This window comes from Micromesistius poutassou (genome assembly GCF_964030765.1).
Source record: "Micromesistius poutassou genome assembly, contig: SCAFFOLD_3219, whole genome shotgun sequence".
Taxonomy (NCBI): Eukaryota; Metazoa; Chordata; class Actinopteri; order Gadiformes; family Gadidae; genus Micromesistius; species Micromesistius poutassou.
This window is the reverse complement of record NW_028177789.1, coordinates 27,346-38,947: the sequence shown is the minus strand read 5'-3', so window position 1 is coordinate 38,947 and position 11,602 is coordinate 27,346. Positions and strand designations below refer to the sequence as shown.

At 49.2% G+C, this 11,602-nt stretch overlaps 2 protein-coding genes across 6 annotated transcripts; both read right to left on the bottom strand.

Moving 5' to 3' along the window:
• Positions 1 to 795: 795 nt before the first annotated feature.
• Positions 796 to 3,477, bottom strand: LOC311375692 (uncharacterized protein). The gene is made up of 3 exons (XM_084490762.1): positions 3,447 to 3,477; positions 2,948 to 3,105; positions 796 to 2,438 (listed from the first exon to the last, which is right to left on the bottom strand). Exons 1-3 carry the CDS (start codon positions 3,469 to 3,471, stop codon positions 1,464 to 1,466), a joined length of 1,158 nt encoding a protein of 385 aa, XP_084346888.1. The 5' UTR covers positions 3,472 to 3,477; the 3' UTR covers positions 796 to 1,463.
• A 555-nt stretch (positions 3,478 to 4,032) lies between these two features.
• LOC311375690 (HMG box-containing protein 4-like) lies at positions 4,033 to 11,487 on the bottom strand. Of its 5 annotated transcripts, none has more exons than XM_084490757.1 (12): positions 11,436 to 11,487; positions 10,677 to 10,789; positions 9,943 to 10,109; positions 9,682 to 9,757; positions 8,185 to 8,778; positions 7,544 to 7,753; positions 7,021 to 7,211; positions 6,375 to 6,456; positions 6,137 to 6,201; positions 5,728 to 6,003; positions 5,289 to 5,411; positions 4,033 to 5,002 (listed from the first exon to the last, which is right to left on the bottom strand). In XM_084490757.1, exons 2-12 carry the CDS (start codon positions 10,711 to 10,713, stop codon positions 4,958 to 4,960), a joined length of 1,866 nt encoding a protein of 621 aa, XP_084346883.1. In that variant the 5' UTR covers positions 10,714 to 10,789; positions 11,436 to 11,487; the 3' UTR covers positions 4,033 to 4,957. The 5 variants fall into 5 exon arrangements, with proteins under 5 accessions (XP_084346883.1, XP_084346885.1, XP_084346886.1 ...); XM_084490759.1 differs by having other exon boundaries at positions 7,024 to 7,211; XM_084490760.1 differs by having other exon boundaries at positions 9,973 to 10,109.
• Positions 11,488 to 11,602: the final 115 nt, after the last annotated feature.

The following is an 11,602-nucleotide window of genomic DNA, read 5'->3' as shown; positions in this document are numbered from 1 at the left end:
GCGTGCGTGCGTGCGTGCGTGCGTGCGTGCGTGTGTGTGTGTGTGTGTGTGTGTGTGTGCGTGTGTGAGGCTTGGTCGGTCGGTTCTGGGCGTTGGAATCACCCAGGCCTGTTTTTGTTTTGGGAGTCTAAACCCTCAGATCAACATCCCATAATAAACAGAGCCGCTCTTCAGAGGACTGTAAGGTAGTGGAGATCATCACACGGTGCCTCCGTGTATTTATTCATGAAGGTTGACACACAGTATACACTGACGAGGGATTAAAAAACTATTTGGAATCAGCTTTACTATTCTAGGCAAGGGCAGGTCGCTTCCTGACAGTTGAATCATTCAAAATTATAAAAATAAAATAGATCATTTCCCCGCCTTTCCCTCATACTCTGCATGTGTGTGTGTGTGTGTGTGTGTGTGTGTGTGTGTGTGTGTGTGTGTGTGTGTGTGTGTGTGTGTGTGTGTGTGATTTTCACGAGGATTCTGTGACCCCGTCTCTGTCTGTGGAGGCGTTTAGGTGTAAACGTTTACCTTCTTTACACTAACAACATAATACTTAATGGAAAGTCAAAAATAAAAACGACGGCTGTGATTTATTGCCGTAACATTGGAAGACAGATTGCAGCACATTTTTGCAAATGTTGTCTCTGCACATTGAGTTGGCAAACCCAGCTCAACTCAGCTCTCTCAATGGTCGGGTGGAAATCCCAAAATAGTAGACATTAATAAAACCTGTGAACATTCACACACCGACTTGATGGACACAGCACTCGAGGGAAGTAGGAAATGTCTATTTCTTTTTATTTGAGGGGAAAAGACCCTTCCAACAAACAGTTAGTGACAGACAGTCAGCAGGTCGATACGAGGTCGCCCCCGTGTGGCGGAGGAAGGAACTGCAGCTCCAGGCCTCAGAGGACGCTGTAACACGGTGACTTCAGAAAAGGCACTATTCTCTTACAGCAGAATACAAATGTAACAGTAACACTATACCATAAATACTTTAAAGGGTTAAGCTGTTCAGCTAAAATAGAGTTATGTAGCTTAAGCGCTGAGCATTGCAGTGAACTGACTTTAAAGTGTGTAGCCGTGGCTGTTGCAGTAGGCCTATGTAAAGTATAAATTACTTAAATGCTGATAGGTCGAGCAGGGAGAAAACATCTGGTTATGTTGTGAACAAATTGGTTGTGATGATAGGACTTCTCTGACTTGTTCAACGGAGTAGTTTGAAGAAAGCTTTCCCATCTTCTGGATCGGTGTGCGCTCGGGGTTTCGAAAACGCTATGGCGCCCCCTTGTGTTCACGATAACACGACACGTAAGAGTAAATGTGGGCACCGCAAAACACCTGTGTGTAGGAATACATGCTGAAGGAGGAGTATTAACTAGGCTGTACTCTCTCGCTCTCTCCCTATCTCTATTTGGTTTTCTGCTCTCTCACTCTCTCTCTCTCTCTCTCTCTCTCTCTCTCTCTCTCTATTTGGTTTTCTGATCTTTCTCTTTCCGTCTCCCCACCTCGGTGGCCACCGAGCCGGCCGTGGCCCCCAGCATCCTCCCGATGGGCCCCCCGACAAAGAGCCCCACCAGGGACCCCAGCAGGGCCTCGGGTCGGACCAGCCCGGGGATCCTGCGGAGCCAGCCCAGGAGCCTCTCCCACAGCCCCCACAGCAGGGAGGGAGGGGGGGAGGCGGGGGAGACCGCCAGGGAGGCCAGGATCCCGGCCACGTCGACGTCGAGGTCCACCACACTCCTCGCCGCCTCCACCCTCTCACGCTCCTCCTGCTCTCCTCCCTCTGCCTCGTCGCCTTCAGGCTCCTCCTCCTCCTCCTCTCCTCCTCCTCCTCCTCCTCGCCCGGCTCTCTCTCTCCTCTCCCGGGCGAGCTGCTCCTGCCTCTCCCTCACCCTCCCCTGCGCCTCCTCGTACAGAGCGCAGGTGAAGAACTCCTCCTCGCTCTCCTCCACCGCCCGCTGCACCTTCTTCAGCAGCTCCTGCACGCTCCTCCTCCTCTGCTTCTCCTCCGCCTCCTCCTCCCCCTCAGCACCTCCGCCTGCTCCCGCTCCTCCCCCGGCCCCCCTCAGGGCGTGGTACCGGCCCCCGCAGGAGTCCACCAGCTCCAGGAGGTCCCGGCGTCGCGTGGAGAGGAGCTCCTCCAGCGTCTGCGCCTCCTTCTGCTGCTGCTCCTCCACCTCCTCCTTCTGCTCCTCCTCCTCCTCCTCCCCGCGGGTGAAGAGCACCAGCGTGTGGGCGGTGACGGCCAGGGGCTCCAGGATGAGCTCCAGGGCGGCAAGGGCCCGCTCCTCCCCATCCGAGGGCCGGTCCCCGGGGACACAGAGCAGGAAGGCGTGTGGCCCCGGGGAGGAGAGGGCCACGAAGGAGGAGACCAGGGCCCGCGCCTCCTCGGGAGGAGGAGCCCGGGAGCTGAACCAGTCTGGAGCGGTCACCACGACGACCTGAGAGAGAGAGAGAGAGACACACATTCCTGTAACGCTAGGGCATTTAGTTAACCCTTTTTACGTTATTTTGTAATTGTCTTTTATTTCTGTACGTTCACTGGTTGTTTGGTAAGAAAAAGCAATGAGGAAAATGAGAGAGTAGTAGAGAAATAATGAGGCTGAAGACGAGAGAGAGAGAACGAGTGAGGGATTGGTAGAGGAGAGAGAGAGGGGGAGTAGGAAAGTGTGAGTGAGATTGAGAGTGAGAGAGACAGAGACACAGAGACACAGAGAGAGAGAGAGAGAGAGAGAGAGAGAGAGAGAGGGGGGGGGTACATGTGACTAATGAACATGTGCCTATTTGCAAATATTGTCAAATGATAAATAAAGGAACTACTCAAATGTTCCTGAGCTCGCAATAGATATTCGCTTTCCTCCATCTGTCCATATAGCCTACAATATTGTCCATTTGCGGGATATGATCATTACAAGTGAGGCACATTTGATCTGGAGGTCCAAAGCTGTACCTCTCGCCCTCCCACCCGGCCTCTGTGCCTCTGACACCGGGCAGCAGCACCACCGTCCTCCCCGGTCTGGAAGGCGGGCCGGCCGAGGATGGCGTCCCCGGCGGCGCTCTGCCCTGCCCCGGACCGGCCCAGCAGCACCAGCCGGAGCTCCGGTTCTTCTTTACAAACAACAAAATGACAATAAACAAGTTGATATTATCTAATTTTCTACTTGGGATTTCGTTGAATCTGATGTCCGTTAATATGGTGGATGTGTTTTTAAGAAGCGAGATGAGAGATGACACAGTTTGATTCGCACTGATGGGCGACTCCCCGCAGCCTCCTATGAAGTAGTTCAATGAGACGTTCAAAATCTCTACTGACTATCTGTTTTTAAAACCTGACAATTGACGCAGGGACCACATCTTTACAATGCGTTTACATCTAAGGACTATGCCTTAAGCACCGGACGGGCTGAGCGGAGCACCAGGGATTTGTCCAGTAATTTATCCGGGCCTACCGTGCTGTGATCTCTCCTCGTCCATCCTGCTGCTCCTCTTGTTATGGTCGTAAAAGATCACAGTCTGGATCTACTTCCTCGTTCTCAGCCCCTCCTGCAGCCGCTGGGGCGTGAACCAATCTGCAGCCAAACACCACAGAGTCACATACCTTCCACGATGCGTGTGTGTATTAATATCCATGAGAACACAATTATAATGGATACATACCAGGAGGATAAACTTTAGACTTTGGGTAGATTTGTTTCGGTTTCGTTGTCTAACTTTATTGTATCTGTATACCTTTGTTTAATTATGGATTTATTACTATATAATATATTTACTTTTTAATTACCAGTAAATAGCCCACCAAACGTAGCTTAATGCCAGTAGGTTATGTTTGTTCTTCTACCATGTCATGGAAACCTACTTTCAATTTACATTTAACATATTTTACACCAAATATTTTTAAAAGCTTACACCTACCAGGCCTATCTATAGCACTATTAATAGCCTTGTGTTTGGAGGGTGATTGATGTTTCTTACCTTCAAACAATAGTCTTTGTCCACTGTGAAATATACCCGAGACATACATTGTTTTCTTGAAAAACGTGTTTAATGTCAGTATTTGGAGTATCTTACAGTCAGTGTGTAGTTGTGTTGTACAGGGTTCCTCATAAAATGCTCAACAGAGCAAAAGTCCTTGGTGGATTTAAAAGCTGCAAACATCGGGTCATAGCAAATATTTAACAGCACAGCATCAAGTATATGGATGAAAAATAAGTTGTGAAATATATTATGTTAATGTCCAGTAAAATACCCGGACCCTGTCCCAACTGTATCTGTACACACGAGTAGAAAAGATAAACGGTCTGAGACCATCATCTGACACTGTTAAACATACACGCTTTGTACACAACAAACCTGCCTTGGTCGTAACAGTGGCAAACATACACTCTCTGCATCCCAACACACTAACACACACACACACACACACACACACACACACACACACACACACACACACACACAGACTTATAGAAACGTGGACACACTCATTAAGAAAACACACACCGTATAACAACAGTTAAACCAAGCATTCATGCCGAGGGAGAGCTAGGCAAAATAGGTTTCCTTTAAAAGTATAACAAATACAAAAAGAACATTTCTTTTTTGAAAAATACTATTTAAAACCATGTCGGTACTAAAAAATATCCACATATTCTTTTGTGGCCTCATTAAAAGCCTGTGTATTGATGGCCATTCAAGAAGAACGTTTGTACTCAAACTGTTCGTCTGCGCGGCCACCAGGTGGCGCCAACTGACGCTAGCGCTCACGAGGGATAACGGACATTTTTGTTTTGGCGTTTTCAAACGCTAGCTTAGCTTTCACCGCTAACAAACACTAGCACCATCGTGAAAACTAAGCTAAGTGAGCGTCTTCTTGAGTGCTAGACGCTAGCTTCGTCTTGACCGCCAACTGATGCTAGCGGGCGTCGTCTTGACCACCAACTGACGCTAGCGGGCGCGGCCTTCACAGGCCGGGCATGATGTAGGCCACGTTGTCCAGCGTGTTGGACTGAGGAGGAAACAAAACGGAGGGAAAGTTCTGGTTAGCATTACCTTCTTTCTTTTGGGTGGAATATTCATTATTGTAATAATGAATGATGTTCTTTATTTATTGCCTTTATTAATCACTATTTCTATGTTTTACTCTATGACTGATACCCCAAATTAGATTTGATTAATTTAAACAAATCTAGATTGATTAATTCATTAAAACCTTAAGATAATACCCAACTAATAACTAACTAATAACTGATAAGTAATAGCTGATAAAGTAAAAGTAAAAGAAAAAGACGCACCAAGACGTTCCGTGGACACCCGTTGAGCTGAGGGATCTGAGCTGTGAGACAGGTCAGGGGCCCCAGGGCACACAAGATGGAGTCCAGGAGGACAGACAGGCTGCCCGAGACCGCCACCATGCCCTGAGACACACAGACAGGATTATCAGGAATTCAGACATAACGTTGATTTTCCAAAAAGTGGAAATTTGTCTTTAGCGTCGCAGGACAAATTAATAATGTGTCTTAAAAACAGACAGGGCCAGAAAAAAAATGTTTCATCAAACATTCAGAATAATATTCAGTTAATGTGCAAATGGAAAGTTATAGGTAAGATTACAATACAGTGTGTGTGTGTGTGTGTGTGTGTGTGTGTGTGTGTGTGTGTGTGTGTGTGTGTGTGTGTGTGTGTGTGTGTGTGTGTGTGTGTGTGTGTGTGCGTGCGTGCGTGCGTACAAACCTCGGTTTCCTGTAGCCGGTGTCCAATCAGGGACAGCGACTCCCCGAGGAGCTGCAGGTGTGCGGCGGCGTCGATGGGGTCCACCTCCGGGATGCGCGCCGGGGACAGCGACAGGCCGGCGGCGGAGCCCCTGGAGGGAGACCCCAGGCCCGCGGCCCCGCCCACACTCTTCAGGGCTCCTTTACTCTTGGTGTCGGTGGAGGTGCTGCGCTTCACGGTGGTGGCCTCCGCCTTGTTCTGCTTGTGCTGAAGATACTGAGCCTTCTGTCTCCATACCTACAACACACACATCAGGAGACACATGCGCACACACACACACACACACACACACACGTCAAGGCCACTGCTGAAGTGAGTGCCAGGGAGAACCTGATAAGACCCTTTGATATATTTCTCAGGTCACACCCACCAGCTTGTCCTTCTCCGGCATGGACTTCCACACCTCCGCCAGCCTCTTGCTGAGTTCTCCGAACACTGGATGCACAAACACAGAGAAGGGGGTTATACCGTTTTTTTTTTTTTTGAAGACTGTGAGTCCACCCCCAATGTCCACGTCTACCTGAACCCTCCTTCAGTGAGAGGTCTGGCCCCGGCCGCTCCTTTGAGACACGCCTCTGAATTCAGTCCCGAGTCACGCCAGTACTCACCCAGGCCGGGCTGCTCTGCGTTGATGTTGACGCGGTACTCCTTACAGAACACCTGATAGGCTGTCGTGTTCTTCTTCTTTGGCTGAAAGGAACAGCAGAAAAAGATGAGGATTCACTAAGCTCACCACTAACCACAGGTTACAGTTGTGGCTTATGTTAGCCTCATTGTCCGGTTGATTCTTTAAAACATTGTGTTTTCAATTTCAATCAATTTGTTTTCAAAAGTGTTTTCATTTTTACAAAGTGTTGTAGTTGCTCTCGTATTGTTCGTATGCTTTGGTTGTCAATCGTAGAGATGAGAAGATATAAAAATGTTTAGTAAATGTAAACTTAATTTTAGCCGGTAAATAGTCATCATTTACGAAAAAATTCACTACCTTGTCCTTTGACCCCTCCCCTTTACTACTACTGTCTTTTGACCCCTCCCCTTTACTATTACCTGTCCTCTTCCTCTGACCCCTCCCCTTCACTGCTACCTCCTCCTTTGACCCCTCCCCTTTACCACTACCATGTCCTCCTCCTTTGACCTTTGACTCCTCTCTTTTCCTACTATCTCCTCCTTTAACTCCTCCCCTTTACCACTACCTTGTCATTTGACCCCTCCCCTTTACTACTACCTCCTCCTTTGACCCCTCCCCTTTACTACTACCTTGTCCTTCTCCTTGCCGTGCTTCTCCTTCTCCTCCTTCTTCTTCTTCTTGTCCGGGGCCGGCTCTCCGGGGGGGTGGTGGTGGGGGTGGTGCGGGTGGGGGGGCAGGGGGGCGTTCATGGCGTACATGGGCCCCACCGCACTGTGGCTCACCGTGGGGTGGCCGTGGCCGTGGCCCCTGGACACGTCTGGAGGAACCGGAGACACAAGGTCAGTAAGAACACGGTGACCTCGTCAGTACGAGAGCTGGTTAGTTAGACGTTCAGCTACATCTATATTTACATTTAGGGCATTAAGCAGACGCTTTTATCCAAAGTGACTTAGAATAAGTACATTTGTCAGAAGAAAGAGAAACAAGGTGTATTCTTCTTATACCTTATCGAAATACAAGGTACAAGAAGAAAGAGCCCACCGTTATAAGTTGCTTTGTATTTAAGCGCTCGCTAAATGTGTGAATCTTAGCTAATAAAGCAAACATGATAAACCCCTGGATGTTTAAACGGTGGTCATGGACACGAACCTGACGCCGACGTTTTGCTGTGCTTGCGCTCCTTGCTGCTCTTCTCCTTGTCGCGCTCCTTGTCCTTCTCCTTCCTCTTCTTGGACTTCTTGCTCTTCTTGCTCTTCTTCTTGGAGAGGTGTGTGTACGAGTCGTCGATGACCAGCTCCCCGGCCTCCAGCTCGCCCCCCGAGGAGGAGCTGTCGTCGCCCAGGCCCCCGCCGTAGTGACCTGCAGGGCGGAGCGTCTCATTGGTTAGGGATCAACCGCGGAACGGACCAGTAACAAGCCTTGATGGTCTGGGATAGAATACAGCTTTCTAATTTGAAGTCATTTTAAACTTAGATGTCAAAAATGTAAATGTGCTCAAAAAGTCTGAATGGATGAATTGATTAGGTTTAGGATTCTATATCATTATAACTATAATCACATCAACATTGCCTTGTTTTTTAGTTACTAGAATATACCTTTCTTCACTTATCCTTTCTGCTGGTAGGGACTTGTTTACTTTCCTACCCACATCTACAATGTCTCCTATAGGTTAAACCTGTAAAACCTATAATAAAATGTAAAATAAATAAAATAATTAGGTCCCTCTCTAAGCTGGCCCTGAAACCCTTCCCGCAGGAAGCAGCGCTACGTCCAACATGTGTCCTCCTTACCCTCCACCTCCACCTCCTTCCCCACGATGGGCAGCGGCTCCCGCGCCGACGCCTTCTTCTTTGTCTTCCCGGGGGCCCCGCCTCGCTCCCCCCGCTCCTTCTCCTTGCGGCTGGCGCCCTTGGCGCTGTGCGGGGGGGGCCCCGGGGCCGGGAAGCCGTCGCGCTCCGGGGACACCAGGAGCTTCATCTTCAGGCCGTCCGCCTCGCGCAGCGCCAGCGGCTCCTCCTTGCCGCTGCCGCCGTGGAACAGCGACGACTTGGAGGAGGAGGAGTGCTTCTTGGAGGAGGAGGAGGAGGAGGTGGGCCGCGAGTGGGAGGAGTGGCCTCCTTTGCTGTTCCCGCCGCTGGTGGCGCCGTGCTTGCGGTCCTTGGAGGAGAGGGAGGGGTAGGAGGGCTTCTTGTTCATGTGGGGGCTGGGGGCCGTGCCCGTGGCCAGGGGGGAGGTGATGGCCTGCAGGAGGCCCATGGCCGTGTCGGTGGCGTTGGAGGAGGAGGAGGAGAGGGAGGAGGGGGGAGGCAGCGAGGAGAGCTGCGGCGAGCGGTCCGACGACTTGCGCTTCTTCTTGTGCGCGGGCTGGCCGGCGCCGTCGTGGTCTGAGCATTGGGATGACACACACACACACACACACACACACAAAACACACAAACCAGTCAAATACAATACATCAAAATCACATGTGATCGTGATTCTATGCTTCCACAATACTTCCGCCTATCTATTTTTATACTTTTTCAATTTTCAGTAGGAAAGCTCATGTCCAAACCGAGAGTCAACTTGTATCCACCAAGTTCTGATGTGTTCTGTTCTGTTGGGCAATGTTCGTTTATAAAGCAACGACCGACCTTGACGGAACCTGAACCACATGAGATTGTGATGTTGTATCGTGGTAATTACAGAACTGCATATCGTGAGGTCCCTCCCTGTGGATGCCAGTCTCTAAGAAAAGATTAATCCTAACTAAGGCCATCTCCAGCCACACTACGAAAACTGAGCTTTGTAAAGCGTTCTCCACAGTGGATGAATGGAAAACGCCCGCTGCGAGGACGACCCAGTATTTCAGAAAACGATTATTTATAAACAGGCTGTGATCCAGACATTGGCATAAGTGCTCAGTTCAGTGATCACACTGGGAGAGCTGGAGAGCTTTGGACACATTAATCCAGTGTGGTGTGGACGTGGTCTAAGTGGGAGTCCCATCTCTCTGACATCCACCAGGAGATACTCTACAAGTGCTTCACATCCCACGCATTTGAGAGAGGAGGCTCACAGGAAGGGTTCTAGATTAGCATTGATCAAAGTATCAGAGCATCACTAGGAGTGTGTGTGTGTGTGTGTGTGTGTGTGTGTGTGTGTGTGTGTGTGTGTGTGTGTGTGTGTGTGCGAGAGACATGGCAATAGGTCTCTACAGTCCATCTACTTGAGTCATCGTTTGCTTCTGTCTGAACTCCTCAGTCATCGTTTGCTTCTGTCTGAACTCCACAGTCAGGGGTTCTCACCTCGGTAATAGAAGTCGTCACTTTGCTTCTTCTTCTTCTTGTGGCCGTCTCCTCCGAGCAGGAACAGCTCAGAATCCTGTCCAGAAACAAGGAGAGGCTTGGCGTTAGAGAAACACATCCACACGTCCATCTTAGAATGCATCTTCCAAATATGTCTGGAGGGGGGGGGTCAGGGGTGAAACAAATGGAAAGATGGATTCATGGAAAAGAAAAAAATAACAATGTATAAATTTGACACGCGGATGAAAAGTAAAACGAGACCCTGCGAGATGAAGGGATGGGATGAGGAACCTTTGGCCGTTTCTTGGAGGTCTTTCGGACCTGGGCGGCCATCTCCTCCTCCTCTCTCAGGAGGTCTTTGTACGACCTCCTCTTCTCCCGCTGGCTGCGCCCGGCCACCAGGCCCCGCTCCCCCTCCATGCCCACGTCTGAGCGGGACACAAAGGTTATGGTTATGGCAGTGACCTTAGACCTGTGGTTTGGTGTTTGGTGTGATGTGTGGATGTGTGTGTGTGTGTGTGTGTGTGTGTGTGTGTGTGTGTGTGTGTCTCTAGAAGGGAGCTTTCCACTAGGGCGCTAGCCATCTTATACTAAGATGTCATTCCCTATCTTCTTTAACCCATTCCTGTCTACTCTCCTCTGTCCATAAAGGCATATATACATCTTATTTATATATATATATATATATATATATATATATATATATAATATTTTTTTATGTTACTTATTTCTATTGATTTTTTTTATATTTAGCTTTAGAATATTTGCTTTTGCACTTTTGATCCAAAGTGACTTCAGGTTCATTCAGGTTAGGCGCTTGACATCGGGTATCAAGCTCAGAACCTTTTGGGCTGGGAGTCAAACACTGTCCTGTACTATACTAACAGGAAGTGTAATATAGTTTGAAATAATAACACATATATAAAACCACACATTCTGATAACCAACTGGAATGTCCCCTGAAGAGACTAACATCAAAGACGACTGTCCCATACCCATTCCTCCTTTACTGATGATCTCCTCAAAAGCCATGGTCTCTCCTCTCTCCTCCTCAAAGTGGTGTCAGAGCTCCTCGATTCTACGGACCGCATTCAGACCAGACAGTGACCTGTAAACAGTACGAAGAAAGACACACACAATTCAGTTCAATGATTCAGTTCATGATTCATATTGTCATCATCACCACTAATTATTGTACGGTTACATCCGGCAGTGTGCGCACAACTCAACCACATAGTGTAAAGAAAACTAGCGGCCAGTTGATCCACTCACAGGTACCACCGGGATGTCCATTAACTCCAGCCCAGCTCCATCAGGTAAAGTGAAGAAAGCTCAGAGCAACTTACTATCATCGGGCTGCAAACCACCCAAACACTAATGCCTCATTAAACCAACGCTGCTCAACCACTAAATGACCAATATTAGTATTCAATATTTATACACTCATTCCCGCCTACTTTCGCAAGAGACACACAAACACACCCCCTTTCATTCACTTGGGACTCCCGACATTTCAAACCCGCTCCGACTTGGTGCGGCTGGAAGTCGCGGCGGTGAGGGTCTGAGGGCGACGCCGCGGCGGGCGGCTCTCGGCCCGGCGCTGCAGCCGAGGCCCTGCCGCTCTTACGGAGGGCTAAAGCAGCACTTCCATGCGATCAACTCCATGCATATGTGTGTTGGCACATGGGTTGCACTATGTGTTATGTATTAACACCGGGAAAAAGGATATGATACGGGTTATTAAAGCGTACTACCTCTGTGAATTTAGCAATTTTACGCGGGTCCGGTCGCCATCTTGGATGTCGGGGAACAACAATGCATGTTGGTGGGGGGCGGGGCTTATTGGGCACAGCCAATTGGAGGAGAGCGATAGTAGCCATATCAGGAGTGGGGTTTGACGACAGCAGACGGTAGGGGGCGC